General features: G+C 44.0%; 1 protein-coding gene across 1 annotated transcript in view; it reads right to left on the reverse strand.

Moving 5' to 3' along the window:
- Positions 1-5712: 5712 nt before the first annotated feature.
- ANKUB1 (ankyrin repeat and ubiquitin domain containing 1) overlaps positions 5713-25376 on the reverse strand; it is a 36708-nt gene continuing 17044 nt past the window's right edge. Inside the window, exons 4-6 of the mRNA XM_040431046.1 lie at positions 11442-11556; positions 8382-9293; positions 5713-5968 (exon numbers count right to left, since the gene is read on the reverse strand). Of these exons, the coding sequence (XP_040286980.1) occupies positions 5890-5968; positions 8382-9293; positions 11442-11556 (1106 nt within the window). The 3' untranslated portion in view covers positions 5713-5889. The remainder of the gene's footprint in view (positions 5969-8381; positions 9294-11441; positions 11557-25376) is intronic.

Raw genomic sequence — 25376 nt, forward strand, 5'->3', positions numbered from 1 at the left:
GCCTCGGAGGAGAGACAGGACACTCCCATACAGGAAAATTTGCCAGGAATTATATTTTAGCAATTTAATTCAACAGCAGAGTTGAAAAAATAGCAGCCCAACATCAATAATTTGATAAGTCACTGTTTCTGGTAAAAATGATATTTCTACATTGCAAATAATTTACTTGAAAGTGTAGTAGAGTAATAGAAAAAACAGGACATAATGCGTGCACTCTGATCTGATGCTGTACGCAGTTAGTTCACAGTGCAGCATGGGCCTGAAGAAGACACGGGAGTGATGATTGCCGGAGAGACCGCCGAACCTGCAGAGTGGCAGCTGGGCAGAAGTAATTTCATTTATTTTATCTCTGATGGGGGTCTGATCTGAGGTTTGATATGGGGGTCTAATCTGAGATTTGATATGGGGGTCTGATCTGAGGTCTGATATGGGGGTCGGATCTGTGGTCTGATATGGGGGTCTGATCTGAGGTCTGATATGTGGGTCTGATATGGGGATCTGATCTGAGGTCTGATGTAGGGATCTGATCTGAGGTCTGATGTGGGCCCCTGATCTGAGGTCTGATATAGGGTTTTGAACTGAAGTTTGATGAAGGTTGGTGGTCTAATTTGGGGGTCTGTTGAAGATTAGGGGTCTGTTCTAAAGTCTGATGAAAAATATTTTTTCCTATTTCTCTCCTCTAAAACCTAGATGCATTCACAAAACTCCTTCTGCAGATCTACTTGGGGACAGACCGCTAGGGCTAAAGTATGCACTGTTTAAATTGGCCCAATTTCCTCTATTAGCGGCACACATACACATTGCTGCCAAATGGCCTACTGACACACCCAATTTATATGAAGTCCTATAGCATATGGATAGAATGGCCATATATGAAAAGATTGCAGCTATTTAAGGTGATACGGTTGAATCCTATTTGAAACTCTGGCAGCCTTGGCTGTCCTCCTCTCACAGGCTATCTTATGTGACTTTATAAAAGTATGGGGAGCGGGACCTCTTTAATAATTATATTTCTTATATATGCTGTGGGTGATATGAGGTCACCCCCCTGCTGCCCTATCTATTCAAAAGACCCAATGTCCTATGCCACAATTACCATTGGATATCCTCTTTTTTCTTGTTTTGTTTATTGTTCTCTTATGTTTTTGACTGTGCATTCAAGTTTCTGTACCGTTAGTCGCCCCCTGAGTAGGGCTTATTTTGTGGCGCAGCCTTGTTTTTTTTTTCCTCATTCAATTTCCTCATAAAATTTATTTGAAACTAAAACCTAGATGCGTCATATTAAGTAAAATGCTTTACTATGGTTCCACAAAACAATCTCCCTTAATTGTATTTTTCTTTTTCTTTTTATGAAATAAAACATAAAAAAACTGAAAATGGATGAGATAACGAATATTCAGGTGCCTGCCTGTCCCCATGTCTTTTGTAGTCTTAGAGAAAAGGGTACAGGTGCTACATTGTATAGTACTTGACCACAACATTGCTATTGAGATGCTAACGGTTATGTGTAACTTCCTATTAAATGACTGGCTATTCAATTCTATAATCTCTTACTGCCCCCTAGAGGCTAGGACAAGAATGGATGAAGGCTACACATGGAAAAGTCAGCAGTGTATAATAATGTAGGAAAAAAGTCATTTACAATCCTTACTGATCGATTGCATGATTTTATGAGTGAATTAGTTAGTGAGTAGACCTCACTCATTCTTCAGTATTTGGGAGGGGACATTTATCAAGACTGTTACGCCAGTTTTTTGATGTGGAAAAGTTGCAAATGATGTTATGTGCAACTTTTCTGCAAAATCTTGTGAATTTTTGTGAGCTACGCCACCCCACGCCACTTTGAAAAGTAGATAATTTTTATGGCGTATTTATAACATGCAACATTTTTAAATTTCGCACAAAAAATCGCAGGATACCAGGTAACTCCCTAGCATACTGTCATTTGCAAAAGCGTGCGCCAATTCATAAATGTGGCGCAATGCCAAAAAAAAACCTTGATTGTTTTTTTTCTTTTTATTTAAGCCATGATCAGGAATATATCTCAGCTATAGCGGTTGTCCGTGCTTTTACTATGGCTTAAACAATTGATGACAAATATTGTATCTCAGAATTGTGTTCCTTTTGTATCTACACTGCTTCAGTCCTGTAATTTCTGGCACCATATAAAATTACAATACTGCTTAAAAAATATTCACCTTTAGGCCAGAGCAACACTGCAACTTTTTATAGCACTGCTAATCGATTTTAAGGGTAAGGCTACACTGACACACTGGTCGGTTGACAGCTGCTGTGGCCAGGATCACAGGGGAATCGCAGTATTGATCACAGGGGAATCGCAGTATTGCGGTGATCCCATAGAAATTAATGATGTCCCAGTGCAAGTCACACGCGTGCAGCGACTGAAACCCCTGAATCACAAAAAATACAACAGAGATTTATGACTCCTAGAAAATGGTGATTTAATCATATAACAGTAGTAATACAATAAAAAGCATTATAAAATAAATCACATTAACATTTGGTATAACCATAATCATATTAATCAACAGAATAAAGCTAAAATGTCATTTATATTGCAAATAAAAATACAAAAGCACTGACAGACTTGCTATTTTTTCGGTCACTTTGCTTCCCAAAAATGAAATAAAAACCAATCAATAAACCATAAGTATCCCAAAATTGTACCAGTGCGGTCCTGCAAATAACAAGTCCTCACACAGGTCAGCCGACAAGATAAAAAAAAAGCTAAAGATAAAAAAGTTATTAGAAGGCCCTCAGAAAATCAGCAAAATCCATGCTCCAAAAGTCAAATAGCACTCCTTCCCTTCTAGGCCCTACCAACTTTCCAAACAACTATTTATGACCACACATGGGGTATTTCTGTACTGGTAAAAATGTGTAACAATGTGTGAGGTTCTTTTTCTCCTGATAACCTATGTGAAAATGATATAAACTGAGCTAAACCTACATATTACTGGACAAATGTAATTTAATTTTTCATTTCATTTTATTTTCATGGCACAGTTATAATAAACTCTATGAAATACCTGTGGGGTTAAATTGCTCACTACACCCCTAGAACATCACAAGGTACATTTCTGAGGCAAGCATTGGAGTCAAGTTGCATACTAGGGCCACATATGGGATATCAGGGTAATACATATTTCGTTTTTTTTGTTAAAAAATGGTCAAAATCTGTCAAAAATATGAAATGTCTTAATGTCTGTTTTGCATTAAATGAGTTGTGCAGCAATATATCTTGATGACCTATCCTTAGGGTAGGCCATCAATATCAGAACGGCGGGGGTCCGACACCTGGCACCCCCTGCAGATCAGCTGTTTGATAAGGAGGTGGCACTCCATGCGAGCACTGCTTTCTGTTCATTACACGGCGCGTCATCTCCTGTGGAGCAGTGGTGTAGTGTAATTACAAGTACTCACTCTATTCAAGTGAATGGAGCAAGTACTTATCATTACACTGCACCACTGCTCCACAGGAGATGACGCGCAGTGTAATGAACAGGAAGCAGTGTCGGGTACAGGACCCCCCGCCGCTCTGATTTTGAGGATAGGTCATCAACATACAGTTGCAAGAAAAAGTATGTGAACCCTTTGGAATGATATGGATTTCTGTACAAATTGGTCATAAAATGTGATCTGATCTTTATCTAAGTCACAACAATAGACAATCACAGTCTGCTTAAACTAATAACACACAAAGAATTAAATGTTACCATGTTTTTTATTGAACACACCATGTAAACATTCACAGTGCAGGTGGAAAAAGTATGTGAACCCTTGGATTTAATAACAGGTTGAACCTCCTTTGGCAGCAATAACTTCAACCAAACGTTTCCTGTAGTTGCAGATCAGACGTGCACAACGATCAGGAGTAATTCTTGACCATTCCTCTTTACAGAACTGTTTCAGTTCAGCAATATTCTTGGGATGTCTGGTGTGAATCGCTTTCTTGAGGTCATGACACAGCATCTCAATCGGGTTGAGGTCAGGACTAATCCAATTGCGGCTATATCAGTGCTGCACTATACTGCACCCTACCAATATTGCTGCTATTATTGCCGATATTGCCAAAATATTGTTGCCATTTTTGCCAAGACAGTACTGCTGGAATATTGCTGCTAATTGTGCCAAGACACTGTTGCTAAAATACTGCTAGAATATTGCTGCTTTATTGATAGAGCACTGCTGTCCAGATATTGCTAGAACACTGCACCACTTATATTAATATTCACTAGCAGATTATCGAGCTAGTGGGATTTTATATGTTATTTTTATCGGTTTGTTTGAATTGATCGAATAAATATATTTTTAAAAAATATATCCTTACTAAATGGTTTTTCTATGACCCCATAAATAGAGTGCCTGCCCGCTACTACTACTATATACAAAATTCATTTGACAAGGGTGAGTCATTTCGGGCAAGAGCACCTGTTTCCAGTAGTATCAGGGGTGAGCCGCCTTCTATATACGGTACATGTATTATCAATATTATAAAAATGGTCAGTATCACTGCCCCTATACACTTTAAGGGATATAAGTGTCTGAATAGGACAGACCCCTCAATCACCAAAAAAGGCACCTAAAGATGTGTATATACATAATATAAAACAAACATATACATAATAAAACCAATTAATAACCCCAAATCAAATCAGTTTTATGATTGAGTTCTTTTGGGAACGATGTATCAAACATTAATATCTAATAACTTTCCCTATTTAGTAGATGTAGGTTTTTAAATCTCTGTCCCTCATAAGCATCGTAACCCTTTCTATGCCTGAAAACCTAAGACCGCCTATACTGTATCTACATGATGTCTGAAATGTTTAGAAACATTTGAAGGATTTCTCACCTCAGTATTGATTGCCCTATTGATATGCTCCCTAATTCTACATTTTAGTTGGCAACTAGTACTTTTAACACATCACACATTGAATGCTGTGCACATGATACAATACATTACATTCCTAGTACTAGAATTCATAAAACTGTTGTTTTGATGTGTTTTATTGTGCACTGATTTCAATTTGGTGTCAGGACACATGGTGCCTGGAGCAGATCAGGGAGTGGTGAGTAATACCAGCACTATCAGCGCTACACTCACCGCTCTCTGGTCCTACTCTACTAATGAGTAGTTCCCCAGTGGAATCATTCATTAGTATTAGCTTCATAGGATGCACTGCCATTTCCTCCCCCTACTTTTGGGGGAAAATAAGTGTGTCTTATAGAGCAAAAAATATGGTAAATACAATGGCAATATATTTCAGATTCAGGTGCTGGTTTGAAGAATGTAGAATATTTTCGTGGGACAATCCCTTTAAGTATAGTTGACAGCAAGTTACATCCTCAGTGTCAACCTGTGCCTGTGAGAGGGCCCTTACATACAGAGACCTTGCAGGCAGGGAAAGCAGAACTACACACTGCTGAAAGGCAATGAGGGTGACTCTCCTCTGATAAGAAAACACACTTATACTTCCTTTGAAGGGTAGTTTTTTAACAAATGTGAATGATTTTTTTTTTAAGATACAAGGAAAGTATTAAACATAGCATGCATTTAGTAAGAAATTAGAGGGGTTGTGCAGGTTTTAAAAAATTGGACAGTTGCATTTTTACAAAGATAATAAAAAAAGACTGGCCGCAGTGGTGGTCCATCATTGCTGGAGTGCAGTTGGCCAAATTCATTTTTTTAAATAATGGTCAACCATTTTAACATTATGTAGGATACATATTGTAATCTGCATTACCTGGATATGGAACAAAAGCAGAAAAGTAATACACAGATGAGCAGTAATATCTACAAACAGCAAGAAAAGATGAGCATGACTGGTCAGTATTGCTGTCCTCTGTATAGGATCTTGCAGATCTTTACACGTTGTGCACTGATTTTCTGGCTAGCCTCCTTGCCATGTCCAGCTGCTGGAGCCAAGGCTTTTCTTTAAACTCACTATAACGACATTGCAATGTCAATGTTATACCATGAATATTTTTGTAGAAGAAAAATAATTGCGTTACCAAACATTGATGCAGCACTGTTTCATTTCATGCAAATAGCAAGTGCACATTATTTCATTTTGTGCAAAATTCTTGAAAAACGTTATCACTGCCAGCAATGACTAGAAAATAAGTGAATGTATTCAGGCATCCACATTAGAGGACTTTACCTTTTAAAGTGACCCTCTGGTTCAAGAATTTTTTTTTTTACATTAACTGGGGAATGAACAGAACACTTACATGGTGACCTCCTTCTCATCTTTTATCCCTCAGATCTGTCAGTACCTGAACTTCTCTACTGTTATGCAAGATGGATTTAAGGGGTTAAAGGTAATGTATTAACTATATTTACTTAAAAAAGAAATTCTATAATACCAGATACTGACACGTTCTTTTTTTCTGAGAAATGTATTTTCTGATGGTAGATTTTTTTTATTCTATTTTCTGTACATGATTCTGGAGGAAGATATTTTGCCTGAGCTGTTTTATAACAGCCACGTGGACCTTAGGAACCTGTAGACTGGAGATGTCCATTGGCTTGTATAAGAGAGTATTCTAGGCATGCTATGTGCACAAGTCATTGTGCAGAGAGGAGGTGTAGATAAGCTTTAACAATCACCCATTGTGAATGTAAATATAATATCTTGTAATCCTGCCTATGATTATAATAATCAGATCTCTACAAAACAGTCTGCCTATTATGAGGCCCAGTGTTCAGTATGAAAACTGAAAGATTTCAGGATTTTTTTCTAAAATAGTGACATGGAAAAAATATGAAATTACCAAATATTCTTAAAATATGAAAAATTTATTTAAGCAATAGATAATTTTCTGATGGCACATTCCCTTTAAAGATAATTTACCCTTTATATGAAAATCAATAGTAAATACAATTTCTTGCTTTGTGCTCTTTCTTGGTTAGATTTGGTCCTGGAAAAGTGCACCGGTACTGTGAAGAAGCTTTCCCAAACTCTAAATAGCAAATCTAGCAAAGTATTTGTGTACTATACATCACTAAGCAGCTTTGCCTTTCAGGAATATGGAAAAGTAACAAATCCTTTGGGGGAAGGCTGTACTAGCAATGTGAACTGTTACCTGTTCTTCTGAGAAGCACATGTAACTTAGGCTACTTTCACACTAGCGTTAATATTTTCCGGTATTGAGATCCGTCACAGGGTCTCAATACCAGAAAAAAATGCTTCCGTTTTGTCCCCATTCATTGTCAATGGGGACAAAACGTAACTGAACAGAATGCTCCAAAATGCATTCCGTTCCGTTCTCATACCGGAGAGCAAACCGCAGCATGCTGCGGTTTTCTTTCCATCGTGGGATGCGGAACAAGATGGATCCGTCATGACCCACAATGCAAGTCAATGGGGATGGATCCGTTTAACTCTGACACTATGTTACACAATAGAAAATGGATCCGTCCCCCATTGACTTTCAATGGAGTTAATGATGGATCCCTCTTGGCTATGTTAAAGAGGACCTTTCACCGATTCTTACCCTATGAACTAACTTTACAGACATGGAGAGCGGCGCCCGGGGATCTCACTGCACTTACTATTATCCCCGGGCGCCGCTCCGTTCTCCTACTATGTCCTCCGGTATCTCCGCTCACTAAGTTATAGTAGGCGGAGATACCAGTCCCTAAGTTATGGTAGGCGGAGTCTGCCCTAGCGCTGGCCAATCGCAGCGCAGAGCTCACAGCCTGGGAGGTTATTTTCTCCCAGGCTGTGAGCTCTGCAATGCAATTGGCCAGCGCTAGGGCAGACTCCGCCTACTATAACTTAGGGAACGGAGATACCGGAGGGCATAGCAGGGGAACGGAGCGGCGCCCGGGAATAATAGTAAGTGCAGTGAGATCCCCGGGCGCCGATCCACATGTCTGTATACTTAGTTCATAGGGTAAGAATCAGTGAAAGGTCCTCTTTAAAGATAATACAATTATCAGTAACGGAAGTGTTTTTGCTGACCCCTGCCAGATCCAGAAAAAACACTAGTGTGAAAGTAGCCTAAAAAACAACTGATGAGGAAAAGAAATAGGAGTATTCATCTCAAAGATGGCATGGGGTATATGAGTGTACCTACCTTTCTGCAGAAGGTATTATTTTGGTGCTTTTTCTTGACTCTTGAGTGGCATAGTGACATTATAACACTGACACACAAAACAGAGAAGCAGAAGATCCAGGAAAGAGAGGGTAGTGTTTGTGTGATCGGGTGACCGAACAGTTTTTTTTATAGCCTCTGAAATGTATATGGTTTCTACTTCCTATCCCAGTTTATAGTAGAAACAGCATCTTTAGATCATATACCCTACAGAAAGTGAGCAAAATAGGAAGCAGATAAGTAACTTACACCCTTACCTTGCAAGGCTTAAGAGGTATACTGCATTCTGTCTTAGTGTCCGACCACTGTATTTTGAAAAGGACTCCATAGATGAATTCAGCAAAAAAGCAGCTTGGGGAGTCCTTAAGTGACGTGGACGGCTGTTGCTGGCATTTGTGATGGGTGGAAGTGAGATATGAGGATGCCAGCTACGGGTATACACATCGTTAATATCCAGAGATTCCCATGCAGATTGACATTTTGTGTCGACGGGATTCTCTCCTATTTGCTTTAGTAATGGAAATCTGGATAATTTTTTGGGCCACTGCTTCAATGTCAGAGGACGCAATTTTAATACTGCATCGACAATTGCTTGACTGCTGTGTGCTTGAGAATTCTGCACAGCCCTTCTCCATTTGTCCTTATAAATTCCATGTAAATCTCTGCTGGTCATCTTGGGTTCTGTGAAACCATCAACTACAACGGGGTCCCCAACGCGAGTTTTAAATTGTGGAAGCCTTTTTTTATCCTTGTAGACTTTTTTCTGGGCTGTGTATAGCCATTTTTTAACTTTGATGTAGATGTTCATGGGAAGAGAGACTTTTGGAAAGGAGACAACAGACCACGTTTTCATTATGAAATACAGAAGGCAGTCTTTATGTCTATTCTGGATGCATACCTTGAACGGTGTCTGACCCAGTCCGTTTTGACACTCCAAACACAATACATTCCGTGCAATGAATGATTTGATCAGAAGAAGCTGACCTCTTTCGGCAGCAGCATGAACTGCACATTTTTCATTATCGGGATGGTCAGTATCACGGCACCATTCTCTATATGGATGAACCCCAACTGCCTCATCTGCTCTCGTGCCTTTTCTTTGTAGCCATTCTGCAAGATCCAGATGGCCAAAATGTGCAGCTATGTAAAGCGCTACTCGCTGCTGAAACCTGATTGTGAGATACAAATAATTAATTGCAGAAGAGACTAGAACATATTATTTAATTAATGCTATTTAATTCATGCTCGTATACATGTAATTTGAAATGCATAACCTGTCGTTTTCTCCGCAATAACATACAGAAGCTTTGTCGCTGCTGTTGGTTCAATTTTGGTGCATTTTTGACCATTTGGAAGAGACTTTTCAACAGTTTCTAAACCATAAAATAAATCTGGCACACTGCATGTACATCTGTTTTTTTTTATTCAAATTGGACCAGAATTCTTGCACTTTTAGGCTGAGTTCACACGGGCGAGATTTCCGCGCGGGTGCAATGCAGTAGGTGAACGTATTGCACCCGCACTGAATCCGGCACCATTCATTTCAATGGGTCTGTGTACATGAGCTTTTTTTTTCACGCATCAATTCTGCAATGCTTTAAAATCGCAGCATGTTCTATATTCTGCGTTTGTAACGCAGGACAGGCCCCATAGAAGTGAATGGGGCTGTGTGAAAAACGCATTGCATCTGCAAGCAAGTGCGGGTGCGATGCGTTTTTCACTGATGGTTGCTAAGAGATGTTGTTTGTAAACCTTCAGTTTTTTATCACGCGCGTGAAAAACGCATCAAAACGCATTGCACCCGCGCGGAAAAAACTGAACAACTAAACGCAATCGCAGACAAAACTGACTGAACTTGCTTGCAAAATAGTGCGAGTTTAACTGAACGCACCCTGAACGCATCCTGAGCCAATCTGTCACGCCCGTGTGAACCCAGCCTTAGGCTGGGTTCACACGAGCGTGTCCGGATTAGTTCCGGATGCGTCCCGGTGTGTTGCGGCAAACCCGCGCGAGTAGGAATGCAATTGCAGTCAGTTTTGACTGCGATTGCGTTCCGATGTTCAGTTTTTATCGCGCAGGTGCAATGTGTTTTGCACGCGCGTGATAAAAAACCGACTGTGGTACCCAGACCCGAACTTCTCCACAGAAGTTCAGGTTTGGGATCGGGGCTGTGTAGATGTTATTATTTTCCCTTATAACATGGTTATAAGGGAAAATAATAGCATTCTGAAAACAGAATGCTTAGTACAAGGTCAATTGAGGGTTAAAAATAATAAAAAAAAATTAACTCACCTTCTCCTCTTGTTCGCGTAGTTCTTCCGGTCTTTAGTTCTTTAAAAGATAAACTATGGGCTAAAGGACCTTTGGTGACGTCAGATCACATGCTCCAATCACATGGTCCATCACCGCGGTGATGGACCATGTGATTGGAGCATGTGATCTGACGTCACCAAAGGTCCTTTAGCCCAAGTTTATCTTTTAAAGAACTAAAGACCATGAGAACTACGCGAACAAGAGGAGAAGGTGAGTTAATTTTTTTTATTATTTTTAACCCTCAATTGACCTTGTACTAAGCATTCTGTTTTCAGAATGCTATTATTTTCCCTTATAACCATGTTATAAGGGAAAATAATATAGTGAATAGACTGTCACCTAGCAACCATGCGTGAAAATCGCACCGCATCCGCACTTGCTTGCGGATGCTTGCGATTTTCACGCAACCCCATTCACTTCTATGGGGCCTGCGTTGCGTGAAAAACATTTTCACGCAACGCACAAGTGATGCGTGAAAATCACCGCTCATCTGAACAGCCCCATAGAAATGAATGGGTCAGGATTCAGTGCGGGTGCAATGCGTTCATCTACCGCATTGCACTCGCGCGGAATACTCGCCCGTGTGAACGCAGCCTTAGAATAGTAATTCTTCCCCACAACTTGTAAAGCTGATCTAAGATGTAAAGATAAACTTAGAATTTTTGAATCATTAAGGATTACCATTATGTCTGTTGGAGCAGAATAATTAATTTCAAATTGTTTGTCATTACAGGGATTATTCCTGCTTTAGAATTTTTTGGGCTATTAGCAATGAAAGCTACAATGCAAATAATGTCACTATCACCCCAAGAAAATGCACAGAATATTTTCTATATTTTCTACAATGCAAACTACCATAACATGGGAAATATCTGCTCCTTTGTGCTCTTCCCCTCAACCCTGTGAATCTGGGAGGAGACTGACATTTGTTAAGGATCATCAACAGATTTTATAACATCTGGATTAGCACAAAGTAAAATAAAAGTAATGGTGAGGGTATGTACCTGAGTATAGTTTTATGCTTTGATAGGTAACGCTGGACATTTTGTGTGTGTCCAAGCACGCATGCAGCAAGAAGTTCGTTCCAGCCATCCCAGACATCCATTCTCACTGTGCCACCTATAGATCAATATAAAGCCAAGGGTGAGTTCATACAATTGGTATATAGTCTTGAAAATGATCAAAGTTCCACTCATATATTATTACTATAGTACTCTCTAATGAATATGTCAAGCTAAAGTGAGAAACCCAGAAGTCATAAGGTGGTTTCTTGCTCTACGAAATGTTAATTTTACAGCAAAACCCAAATCAGGAAATTTGCGGGGCAATGCAGATGCCTTGTAGCTAAAAGTGTCTGACTGCACAGGCTCAAACAGTTGAAAGATATTTTCCCAAGAATCCTGTCATATGTTGGTCTGTAGTGGAAAGCTCAGACTTTCTAAAGTTACTTTTTTGTTATTGGGGAAATGAGGGTTGGTTTTTACCAATCCCAGATCCATCTCAGGTATGAGCACTAGACTGCTAATTATTTATGTGTTATCTCTGTTGTCCACATTAACAGTTAAAGGTCCCCATACACATTAGCATATTATCAGTCAAACCCTCCGAGAGTGGCGAGTTCATCTGAAAGTCTTATGTCTATGGAGAGCCCCTGACAGAAGTGAACATTTTCACCTGATTCTTTTGTTCTATCAGGAGCTAAGCGTTGGCTGAACTGAACATGTATGTGTATGGGGGAGTCGGGAGGAAGTTGTAATTGATAGGTGTCAGCCGAGCCAAAACAACACTAGGACGATAGCTACTGTATGTTTATGGCCTCCTCAAGGGTCTTTTTTTTACATGGGCTGATTTCAGACATAAGTGGTTGGACATCAGTGCACTGAATCTTTTCTACTTCTGGGCAAAGGTAGGTGGATGGCCCACGAAAACCCCTCCAGCAAAGTCATCAAAAAGCATAAGAGATTTCTGCATGACTTGGGGCCTTAGACTGCTTGGCTTATTTGCAAGGGGGTGAGGTGAAAGACAGAGGGCCTGCGGTTTCAGCAGGGGACCGGGTGGGAGACAATGTGAAGGAACTGTTGGCACCCATCCAATCTACTACTGCCTCTACTTGTTCTGGCCTCACCATTAATACACCAGTATTCGGGCCTACAAATGACGCTGAACGTCCTGTCGCTTACGTGCACCTAAGGAAGGTGTTTCATTTGGGCGTGTAGCTGGCACAGATCGACCACGTCCTCTCCCTGCAACAGGAGCTCCACCAGCACCAGCAGCACCATGACCAGGGCCACGTCCCTTATTTGATGCTCTCCTCATTCTTTGAGGTCACCCACCGAGCTAACCGACAGATTAACTATATTAATTTCCCTGTCATGTATGCAGTGCAGGTGTACCTCACACCAAAAATGGGAATATGTCACCCACCGAACTAACACACGGATTAACTATATTAATTTCCCTGTTACATATGCAGTGCAGGTGTACCTCACACTAAAAATGGGTATATGTTACCGGCCGAACTAACAGTCACGGTCACTCCCAGGCTAGGTGTTAGAAGTCGGAGAGGCTGTCTGCACATGATGTCATCTGACAGCCTCTTGTAATTTCACTTTGTTGTTGATGGTAATGACCACACCGCTAGTCAGGTGCAGCATAGTGGTCATTACTATTTAAGTCTGGCTACTACTCCCTTCACTCCTTGCGGTGTATAGCTTCATTTGCAAGTGGAAGAGCTGGTGTGTGTTGTCTCCTCTGGTGTTCCTGCTCTTTCTTCTACTTCAGGATTTAAGTGTCTCATTCCTTTGTATTTGTATTGTGCCGTTTCCCCTGCCTTCTAGTATCTGGTCTGAGTCAAGACCCCTGTTCCTTCAGCTTAAGGAACGGGTCATCTTTGGGCCCTATCACTATCTCAGGGAATTACAGGGTAGTCAGGCTTTAGGCTCCAGTGAATGAACGGTCCTACCACTGAGGTCCGTTCATTCGGTTAGCAGTCAGGGCTAGGGTTAGGATTCATTAGGTGGTGACCTTTTCCCCTCCCTAGCTTCTAGGCCAGATACCTTCCCCCCCCCCCCCCCCCCCCTTCTTGTGTTTGGTGTGGTGTTCCCTCTCACACCTCGTTGTGACATTATACAATGCCAAAATCACCATTTTGTTTGTATCAGTGCGGCAATGGATCCAATCCCTGCACTGGTTGGACAACTACAGGGTTTGTCTTTGGAGGTAGCTGATCTCTGCAATACCGTCACACAGATCCAGAGACCTCTGGCAGCTGGTTCTGACTGTGGGAATCAGGCCTGCCCTGAACCTAAGGTTGCTCTCCCAGACAGGTTTTCTGGGGGCAGTGATAATTTCACCCTGTTTAGGGAGTCATGTAAATTATATTTTAAGCTGCGTCCTCGCTCTTCTGGCGATGTGAGTCAAAGAGTGGGTATCATCATGTCGCTGCTTAAAGGAGACGCCCAGACTTGGGCCTTTTCTTTGCAGACTGGATCACAGTCCCTCCGGTCGGTGGACGAGTTTTTCAGAGCTCTGGATTTGATTTACGACGACCCAGATCGGATTTCCCTGGCCGAGACTAAGTTGCGTGGCTTGCAGCAGGGAAAGTGGTCTGCGGAGATCTACTGCTCTGAATTTAGGAGATGGGCTACGGATACGGAGTGGAAAGCTCCAGCTCTGCGTAATCTGTCAGGGATTATCTGAGAGGCTGAAAGACGCATTGGCCTTTCACGAGAATCCTATGTCTTTGGAGGCAGCCATGTCACTTGCTGTACATATAGATAGACATCTGAGAGAGAGATCTAAAGTCCCTCACTCTCAGGAGGTACTATCATATGAGATGGCAGCTCCCTCTGATACTTTGGATGGAGAGACTCTCGAGTTTACGCCTTGTGATGAGCCTATGCAGCTAGGGGGAGCTACTCCTGGGACTGGTAAGAGCTTTGTTCATATGAAGGGGGTCTGTTTTTGTTGTGGAAAGAAGGGAAATTTTGTGAAAAGTTGTCCGTTCTTGCAGCGTCAAGGTAAAAACAAGAAAAAGACGTTTAATCTCCAAGTTACTATTGGTGGTGTGGGTGGGGAGCAAAAAAACGTACTTTTGTCTTTTACTGGTAGTACCAGATTTCTCCTGTCTGCTGATGTGGCGCTAGAGTCCAAAACTGTGGAAATCCAAGTATTTATCGACAGTGGGGCAGGGGTTAACCTGATTGATGGACAGTTCGTTCGTTCGTATGCATGGTTTGACTACTAGTGCACTAGAGAAAAGTATTTCTGTCTTTGCAATTGATTCAGCAGCTCTTACCCAAAAATGCCTGTCACAGGTGGTGAATGACATTCATTTAAGAGTGGGTGATTTTCATCAGGACTCTATCTCATGTTATGTGTTTGAGGGTCTGCCCGCTCCGTTGGTGTTAGGTCTACCATGGTTAAGCAAAGATAACCCTACCATCGATTGGCAAGCGAGACAGATTCTCGTTTGGAGTGATTTTTGCATGGACAACTGTCTTAATACATTGTTCTCTGTGGTCACCACTAAAGCTGTACCTTCGTTCATTTCCGAATTCTCTGATGTATTTTCTGGAATGTTCCCAGAGCTAAACTGCCCAAATCTCAGTTGTATAATCTTTCGGAACCTGAAAGAAAGGTTATGCGAGAATATATATTCGAGAGTTTGGCGAAGGGACATATCGGACCATCCAAATCCCCTGTAGCTGCTGGCTTTTTCTTTGTAAAAAAGAAGGATGGTACCCTGAGGCCATGTCTGGACTTCAGTGAGCTCAACCGTATTGCCGTTCGGGATACTTAACCTCTTCCTTTAATCCTGGATATGTTTAATCAGATTGTCGCTGCCAAGGTGTTCTCTAAATTGGATCTGAGGGGGGCTTATAATCTGGTAAGGATCAAGGAAGGGGATGAGTGGAAGACTGCATTAAATACCCCTGAGGGCCATTTTGAGAATCTGGTCATGCCTTTTGGGTTAACCAATGCTCCAGCGGTTTTTCAACACTTTTATCAATGACATCTTTAATTATCTGGTGGGGAGGTTTGTGGTTGTATATTTGGATGACATAATAATTTATTCTCCCGATATGGAGACTCATCAGGACCATGTGAGACAGGTGTTACAGATCCCAAGAGAGAATAAATTGTATGCGAAGATGGAAAAGTGTGTATTTGCAGTTCAGGAAGTGCAATTCCTGGGTTACCTGCTCTCATCCGCAGGTTTTCGTATGGATCCCGAGAAAGTCTGTGCCGTGTTGGACTGGGATCGATCCGAAAATCTGAAGGCGCTTATGCGGTTTACCAACTACTGCCGTAAATTCATCCTGAACTATTCGACTGTGGTTAAACCTTTAACAGACATGACTAGGAAGGGTGCTGATTTCTCTGTTTGGTCTGATGCAGCATTACAAGCCTTTTCAGCTGTGAAGGAGTGCATCGCTTCTGCCCCTATTCTGGTGCAATCGGATGTGTCACAGCCGTTCATTGTGGAAGTTGACGCATCTGAGGTTGGGGTAGGAGCGGTCTTGTCGCAGGGTCCTTCACCCAGTTAATGGCGCCCATGTGCATTTTTCTCTAAGAAACTCTCGACTGCTGAAAGAAATGATGACATGGGTTATAGGGAATTGCTGGCCATTAAGTTGGCTTTTGAAGAATGGCATCATTGGTTGGAAGGAGCAATCCATCCTATTACTGTGCTTACTGATCACAAAAATCTGGTTTACCCAAGACAGGCCAGATGGTCGTTGTTTTTTACCAGATTTAATTTCATTGTCACCTATCACCCTGGGGTTAAGAATGTCAAGGCTGATGCTTTGTCGCGTAGCTTTTCTGGGGGAGGTGATTTGGAAGATCCTGGTCCGATATTGTTCGAAGCGGTAGTTTTATCCGCCCTATATCCCGACCTGGAGGCAGAGGTGTTGGAGGCTCAGGGAGATGCACCGGATTCTTGTCCTCCGGGGAAGTTGTTTGTTCCATCTGAATTAAGTCACAAGGTGTTCGAGGAACTTCACTGTACTGTTCTCGCAAGACACCCTGGGAGCAGATCCACTGTTGATCTCAAATCTCGTAGATTCTCGTGGCTGGGGTTGCGTAAGTGTGTTAAGGACTATGTGTCAGCCTGTAGTACTTGTGCACGTGCTAAGGTGACACATACTCGGCCTTCCAGGTCTTTGCTTCCGTTGCCCATCCCATCCAGACCATGGACTCAATTATCCATGGATTTTATCACAAATTTACCTAATTCTTCAGGGAAAACTGTGATTCTGGTTGTTGCTGATCGATTTAGTAAGATGGCACACTTTATAGCATTACCAGGTCTTCCCAATGCTAAAACTCTTGCACAGGTTTTTGTCGACAACATCGTGAAACTACATGGTATTCCCTCTGATGTGGTGTCTGATAGAGGGACTCAGTTTGTTTCCAAATTCTGGAAGGCGTTCTGTACTTATCTGGGGGTACAATTGTCCTTCTCTTCTGCCTGAATCAGAATATGGAGACTTATTTGAGATGTTTTGTCTCTGAGAACCAGGAGGAGTGGTCTTCGTTTTTGGCTTTGGCCGAGTTTGGTATAAATAACCGTAGACAGGAGTCCACTGATAAGTCACCGTTCTTTGGGGCATATGGGTTCCACCCGCAGTTTGGCACTTTTTCTGGTACTGAGACTTCTGGTGTACCGGAAGAGGAAAGAATTTCCTCTTCTTTGTCATCTATCTGGCGGAAAATTCTAAATAATCTGAAAAAGATGAGTAAGAAGTATAAACGTATGGCTGACAAGAGACGTGTGAGTGGTCCGAACCTGAGAGTGGGTGATTCTGTGTGGCTGTCCACAAGAAACATTAAGTTGAAAATACCTTCTTGGAAGTTGGGTCCAAGGTTTATTGGTCCATATAAGATCACTGCCGTTATTAACCCTGTAGCCTTTCGTCTTGAGCTTCCTCAAGCCTTGAAGATTCATAACGTGTTCCATAGGTCTTTGTTAAAGAGATATGTTGAACCTGGTCTTTCCAAATGCAACATCTCTCAAGTGCAACTCTTAAGTGCACAGACTGAATTATACCAGAATGTAATATTACGGATATTGAATCCACTTTGTCATCACTGCCTACTGACCATCACCCAATTCTCTCATCTCCAGGTATGTCTTGTCTGAAGCTTGCTGCTACACCCAGCTTTTCCACAGTCTGATATTGTCCATCCCTCTCATCTCTCCTTCTAAATCCTGGTATGTCTTGTCAGAAGCTTGCTGCTACACCCAGCTTTTCCCCAGTCTGATATTGTCCATCCTTCTCATCTCTCCTTCTAAATCCTGGTATGTCTTGTCTGAAGCTTGCTGCTACACCCAGCTTTTCCACAGTCTGATATTGTCCATCCCTCTCATCTCTCCTTCTAAATCCTGGTATGTCTTGTCTGAACTATTAATGTCTCTTTCCCTGCTGGATTTATTGAGTATTTGTTTACATTGACTATTTCACCCCTGTATCTGGTCCTCCTTGATTAGGCCAAATGTACCCCCTCCCCTCTTGGTCACACCTGATTGAACACTGAGTGGTATAAATCTAACGTCCTAGGTCTTTTCAGACCTTGGTCTTTCCAAATGCAACATCTCTCAAGTGCAACTCTTAAGTGCACAGACTGAATTATACCAGAATGGGACCACAGGTAATTACAGACATTGTTAATGCAAACAATGTTTAAATTTTTCATCTTACTGTTCCCACTTGTCAACAACCTCCTGAAATACCCCCACGTCCATTCACCCAGCAAGGAACTATTCATCTCTCCGTCCATCTTACCTTCTCATCTGACAGCTTGCACAAACCTGCTTGGCAACATAAAACACTTCCTTCCCAAACACACACAGATACCTCCTGCCCTCTCCTATTCTCACCTATTAACACTTTCTCTTCTTCTCCTTACTGCTGGTGATATCTCTCCAAATCCAGGCCCCCCTTAGCAAATCCCCACTATCACCTCTACGTCCCAATACAAATCTCCTTCTACAAATTTCTGCAACCCCTTAAACCTAATAACCATTCCTGTGATCCCTGCTCCTTTGGTTCCTCTTGCAGGAGCATTATGGAACGCACGCTCTGTCTGTAACAAACTGTCGTACATTCATGAACTTTTCATCTCTCAAAACCTTTCCTTTCTGGGTCTCACAGAAACATGGCTGACACCCTCTGACACCTCCTCCCCTGCTGCACTCTCTTATAGTGGATTTCAATTCACTCACACCCCCCACCCCGGCTGCAAACATGGTGGAGGAGTTGGTCTTCTCCTATCAGACACCTGCTCCTACATCCCAACTCCACTGCCACCCTCCATTACGCTCACGTCATTTGAAGTACACTCTGTTCGCATCTACTCTCCCTCCAACCTCCAAGTAGCCGTCATTTACCGCCCCCCAGGCCCAGCCACCATCTTTCTTGACCACTTTAACACCTGGCTACTACACTTTCTTTCTGCTGACATCCCCACTATCATCATGGGTGACTTCAACATCCCTATTGACACCTGCCACTCAGCCGCCTCTAAACTCTTATCGCTCTCTTCCTCCTTCGGCCTATCACAGTGGTCTTCGGTTCCCACCCACAGAGATGGTCACACTTTGGATCTTATCTTTACCCGCCTCTGCTCCCTATCTAACCTTTCTAATTCGCCTCTCCCCCTATCCGACCACAACCTACTAACCTTCTCTTCATTGGTCTCTTCTGCTGCTCCCCCGGTCGACACACTAGCACACCCCCGCAGGAACCTTAAACATCTAGACTTTTGCTTGCTTTCTGACTCTCTTCTCCCACTCTCTACCATCTGTTCCCTCCAAGACCCAGATGCTGCTACCACCCTATATAACACCACAATAAGTACAGCTCTGAACACTGTTGCCCCCCTCACACACAACAAAACCCAAAAATTAACAGGCAACCCTGGCACACCAACCTGACCAAAAAACTCAGACAAGCTTCCAGGGCTGCTGAGCGGCGATGGAAGAAATCCCATTCAAAAGATCATTTCACCGCATACAAGCAATCCCTCCTCATATTCAAATCCTCACTCGCTGATGCAAAACAGGCCTACTTCTCATTTCTCATATCTTCCCTGGCCCACAGCCCTAAACAACTTTTTAGCACTTTTAACTCCCATCTCCGTCGGCCAGCGCCCCCCACCCTCTCCTATCTTCTCAGCTGAGGACTTTGCCAAATATTTCAAACAAAAGATTGTCAAAATCAGAGAAAGCTTCACTACACAGTCCCCACAGACCCTCTACACAACTGCTCGGTCCTCTCCTCCCAAAACCCGCTTCTCCACCATTTCAGAAGAAAAACTCTCCACTCTACTCTCCAGATCACATCTCACCACCTGTGCACTTGACCCAATCCCATCCCACCTCATCCCTAACCTCACCACAGTGTTTATCCCAGCCCTAACTCATCTCTTCAACCTATCACTAACCTCTGGTGTCTTCCCCTCTGCTTTTAAACATGCTACCATTACACCCATCCTCAAAAAGCCTTCACTTGACCCATCTTCTTTGTCCAGTTATCGCCCCATATCACTGCTTCCGTATGCCTCAAAGCTACTTGAACAACATGTCCATTCTAAACTGTCCTCTCACCTTTCCTCCTGCTCCCTCTTTGACCGCCTACAATCTGGCTTCCGACCCCACCATTCGACTGAGACTGCCCTCACCAAAGTCACCAATGACCTACTGACAGCCAAAACCAAGAAACAATACTCTGTCCTCCTTCTCCTTGACCTGTCCTCTGCCTTCGACACTGTTGACCACTCCCTTCTGTTGCAAACTCTCTCATCTCTTGGCATCATACCTCACAGACCTGACGTTTAGCGTCTCCCACTCCCGTACCACCTCCTCGTCTCATTCCCTCTCTTTTGGTGTCCCGCAAGGCTCTGTCCTAGGACCCCTGCTCTTCTCTATCTACACTTTTGGCCTGGGACAGCTCATAGAGTCCCATGGCTTTCAGTATCACTCCTATGCTGACGACACACAAATCTACCTCTCTGGTCCAGACATCACCACCTTACTATCCAGAATCCCACAATGTCTATCTTCTATATCATCCTTCTTCTCCTCTCGCTTTCTAAAACTTAACATGGATAAAACAGAATTCATCCTCTTTTCCCCATCTTGCTCAACCCCCCCAACAGACCTATCTATCACGATCAATGGCTGCACACTCTCCCCGGTCAACCAAGTCCGCTGCCTTGGAGTGACCTTGGATTCTGCCCTCTCCTTCAGACCGCACATCCAAGAACTTTCCACCACCTGCCGCCTCCAAATCAAAAACATCTCCCGCATCCGTGCTTTCCTTAACTTTGAATCTGCAAAAATGGGGGATGGGGCAGCACTGGGCGCTAGTGAATGTGGCCCTGGGGGCTGGTAAGAGGCACTGGGCGGCTAATGGAGAGGCTCTGGGGGCTGATATAGAGGACTGGGGGCTGATTAGAGGCACTGGGGGCTGATGAGAGGCACTGGGGGCTGATGAGAGGCACTTGGGGGCTGATGAGAGGCACTTGGGGGCTGATGAGAGGCACTTGGGGGCTGATGAGAGGCACTTGGGGGCTGATGAGAGGCACTTGGGGGCTGATGAGAGGCCCTTGGGGGCTGATGAGAGGCACTTGGGGGCTGATGAGAGGCACTGGGGGCTGATGAGAGGCACTGGGGGCTAATGTAGAGGCACTGGGGGGCTGATGGAGAGGCACTGGGGGGCTGATGGAGAGGCACTGGGGGGCTGATGGAGAGGCACTGGGGGGCTGATGGAGAGGCACTGGGGGCTGATAGAGAGGCACTGGGGGGCTGATGGAGAGGCACTGGGGGGCTGATGGAGATGCACTGGGGAGAGACACTGGGGGGCTGATGGAGAGGCACTGGGGGGCTGATGGAGAGGCACTGGGGGGCTAATGTAGAGGCTCCTTTACCATACGTCACAAAATGGCTGACCACACATCGCAGCGCAGATGATAATAAATCTAGGAAAGTTGAAAATCTTGCACGGCAAGGGCAACGTTATTCCAGTTTGTGGGATATTTTCTAATGGGCTGTGTCACTGTGTTAATTAAATTTTTTCCAACTGTTCTATATATATATTTGTTTCATGTTAATTTTGCACTTGATTGTGTAAACTGGCACTTTACAATAAATGTTGCACTGAATTTTCAGCAAAATATATATTTTTTTTGGGGGGGGGGGGGGGGGTTGCAGTGGATCTTAGGTGAGTTCCCACACTTTTTTTTCCCAGGACTTGACCCCTGCGTCTCTTCCAGCATAAGTAACTCTCCACACCCGAACTCTTTGCCGCCATGTGAAATCTCACGCAGGTGCAGTACCACAGACTGCCTGCGCGATGTAGAAGCTCCTGAGGGCAACAGCTTCAAATGTGTCACTGGGCATGCGCTAAAGCTATTGCCCTCAGGAGCTTCTGCATCGCGCAGGCAGTCCGCGGTACTACGCCTGCGTGAGATTTCCCATAGCGGAGGGGGGCGGCGGCAGTTAGAATAAAGCCATGGACGAGCTTTCTCTAAGGCTCCTCCATGTCATGTGCAGCCATGGACGAACTGGCTGCACGCAGAGCGGGGCTGAGGGGGCGGGGCTCATTATAAAAACATTACCGTTTGGATTTTTTAAATAAAGTATATTAGGAAACTCTTTTTTTACCCTACCTCCCACTATATAGTGGAAAGTACTTATATAGTGGCCAACCCCTTTAAGGGTTATGTGCACCTTCAGGGACAATTTTTTTATGATTGCATTTTACTCATTTTGGGCTAAAATCTTTTTTCCAAATTGTCTTTATTAAAAATATTGTGTCATTCTTTCACAAAGGGTTAACTGTTTTTCTAGCTCTGTGGGTCGTACTTTTTACTTTCACTTTGTGCCATAACCCTTATCTCTAAACTACTAAGAGGTCATAAACAATTATTTAAGCCATATTCTTATCAGTAAGATAAGAACTGAGCTATTGTGAGTATTTATAAGGTCAGAGATCAGATATAGAGAGCCGTCCACTGAGCTGCCTGACAGAACAGAGTGAAAATTCTGATCCTGCTACTAGATAAACTCAAGGCTGCACAAGGACAGGGGTTCCAAATTTGTAATAAATACCAATTGAAACAAATGATTTTTAGCTCAAAATGAGTACAATTCAGTAATAAAAAAAATTCTCTCCAAAGGCTTATATAGCCATTAAAAGGAACATGCCATGCAAAGTGATACTCCATATTATGGCTAGTCTAGGGCATGAGAGGGTGGTTCCCCACACAGAAATTCTTTTAGGCCTCTACACTACTGATAACAGAATACATACGTTTTGTCCTAAGCACTCTTTTAACTGGTTAGAAAAAATATGTATTTGTTTAGTTATGCACAAGGCCAGGGCCGGCGTCAGCACCCTGCATACCCAGGCAAGTGTTGGGCCCACTTTTCTTTAGGGGGCCCACTCGTTTCCTCACTTAAAAATTGCGACGGCCGCAGTCCCTTTAAACATCACCCGGCCGTGACATACTGCTGCTGCACTGCCTGCGCATGATGTCACTGCACAGGATCTCCAGGCCTGCGGAGCGGGAGTACAGTGAGATCAGCAGTAATTTACATGGCACAGGTGTAACATCCCAGAGTTATGTTACGAAACTCTTTTACCCTGCTACAATCTGTTAAGTGTATTTTTACTGTCATCTAATGTGATTTTATCTAATATCCTCACAAATGTGCATTGGAATCCTTGTTAAATATACTTTGCTATAATTTTCATGTTCACCAGCAGGTGGCAGCAATGTGTTAGCAGGGCCTTAGTAACAGTTTAGTGTTTCTAGACTGGAATAGTTTATTCCAGTTTAGCTCCCCCTCTGTGAGGAGGTGTGGAATGTTCCCACATCCTGCCTCCTGGGTGGGGAAGGAAGTTCTGTTAGTGTGCCAGCCACCCCTGCTTGGAGAAGACTGTGCTGGTAGGAGCTCCCAGTTCTAGTGATCCCAAACCAGAATCTTGTCTTCAGCCTCAGCTGGTAGAAAGCAGCCACCTCCAGTATTCCAGGAAGAACCATACCCTGTGAGCACAACTGTGAGTAACGTCCAGAGACCAGGAGTAGCTAAATTCCTCCTCAGCTAGTCAGTCCCCAATACAGCAGAAGACAGATAGCGCAGAAGATATTAATTCCTGCCACATCACAGAGCCACAAGCAGACGACTTATCCTGCAGAGAGCTCCAGGCACATGATAGAAGCAAAAGATATAGATTCCTGCCACACATTGCCAATACCTGCTGGGACTTCAGACTATTGCTGTATCTCACATGGATTACTGCTGCATCAAGTAAAGACTAGTTTGAACTTTATTCCAAGTCTGGATCTCAATTATTGCTGCAAAACCCTCAATTACTCCTACTAGCAACACTCATTTTATTGCAAGTGAGCCAGGATCCAGGAGTCCAGCCGTACCAAGGTAGGAGACACTGTTGACACTATTGCCACTATCATACTCATACAGAGACATTACACCACCCTGGCATTCCTAACCTGGTACGTGAGTTACAACACCTTAAAGGGCCCTGTGACTGTACCCTGCGCACGCTGCAATTGGCGTCACGAAGAAGAAAACCTATAAAACCTATTAACCTATTATACCCATATCCTGACCCACTGCATAATTTGGCGTCCGTGTAACCATACCACGCCCCGGCTCTATTGCATTTTTGGCGTCACTGGAACAGGATCGAGCTGTGTGCCAACAGGATACGAACTGAATTATGTGCCAACAGAACCGGATCCAATTGTGTGCTTAACTGGATCAAATTGCATGTTTCACAGTACTGCAAGATTTACAGATTGTGCAAAAACCCAGAAAATTGACTTTATTGCCTTGTTGCTGTGCCAGAAAGCACTAGAACGTGCGCTCCAGCACTCCAAGGGTTAATTCGCCATATTCGCAAAATGGCGCTGCTTCTTCATACCCAGAAGCGGAAAAACACAGGAACGCCCTCTCAAGAGCGCTAAAATGCCGAATACGCCCCCCTAGAAGCGGGAAATCTAAAGCCTGCCCACCAAGAACTTTGCATTGCGAGCCAAGGGAGTGCAGTCTCCTCCCTCTGGGCTCCACCCTCACTTCCTGAATGCACCCCGCCAGAGGAGCCAAGGAAGATGGCACTCCCTCTCCAAGATGGGACCAGATGGCGATCCAGGGAGAGCTTGTCTATGAGACCACCGTACCAGATATCCTGGTCTCTCAGCTTGTAAAGAGAGCTGGCCCCTGCACGTTCGGAGTGTCCCCAGAGCCAGCGCATGCCGCCACCAGAGAGGAGGACATCGCGGCTACAGTCCGGACCCCAGAGGCTGTGGAAACCTCCGCGACGGCTGACCAGACATCCCCAAGATGGCCGCCGACGCTAAGCCTGCTCCTGCGAAGGACGCCGCTGACACAGCTGCCCAGGCTTTGGACCAGCCTGCAACGTGGACGGCACCTGAAGCCCGCGATGATACCAGGAGGCACCGGAACCGGCCGCCCAGCCGCGACATCAGGAAGGAGCAGACGCGCTCCCTGAGGCCCAGGCCCGGTCCGTACCTGCCCCTGCACCGCTCTCTGTGGGTCTTGATACCCCAAACAGGCCTAGGCCTGCTCCGCCAAGGACACCTACTGGTGCTGCGGAGGCGGCTGGAACATCCACTACGCCGCCCACAACCAATACCGCCAGAGCGGGACGCTTGAACCCGGAGGTCCCCATAGTGATCCCTGAACTCCCTGCGGCCTCAAATCTACAGGTGGGGCAAATAAATAACTTATTAATCACTTTCAGTCCCAGAGTACAGGGGCACGTCTTACCCAGAGAGGTCCGTAAGGTGTCCCTCATCACGCCGGTTGGCACGGCGGAGGCGGCCAAAGCTCCCACTCCACTGCCCAGAGAGAGCGCTCCTTCCCTGCCATCACCACTACTGGC

This window comes from Bufo bufo, chromosome 4 (genome assembly GCF_905171765.1).
Source record: "Bufo bufo chromosome 4, aBufBuf1.1, whole genome shotgun sequence".
Lineage (NCBI taxonomy): Eukaryota > Metazoa > Chordata > Amphibia > Anura > Bufonidae > Bufo > Bufo bufo.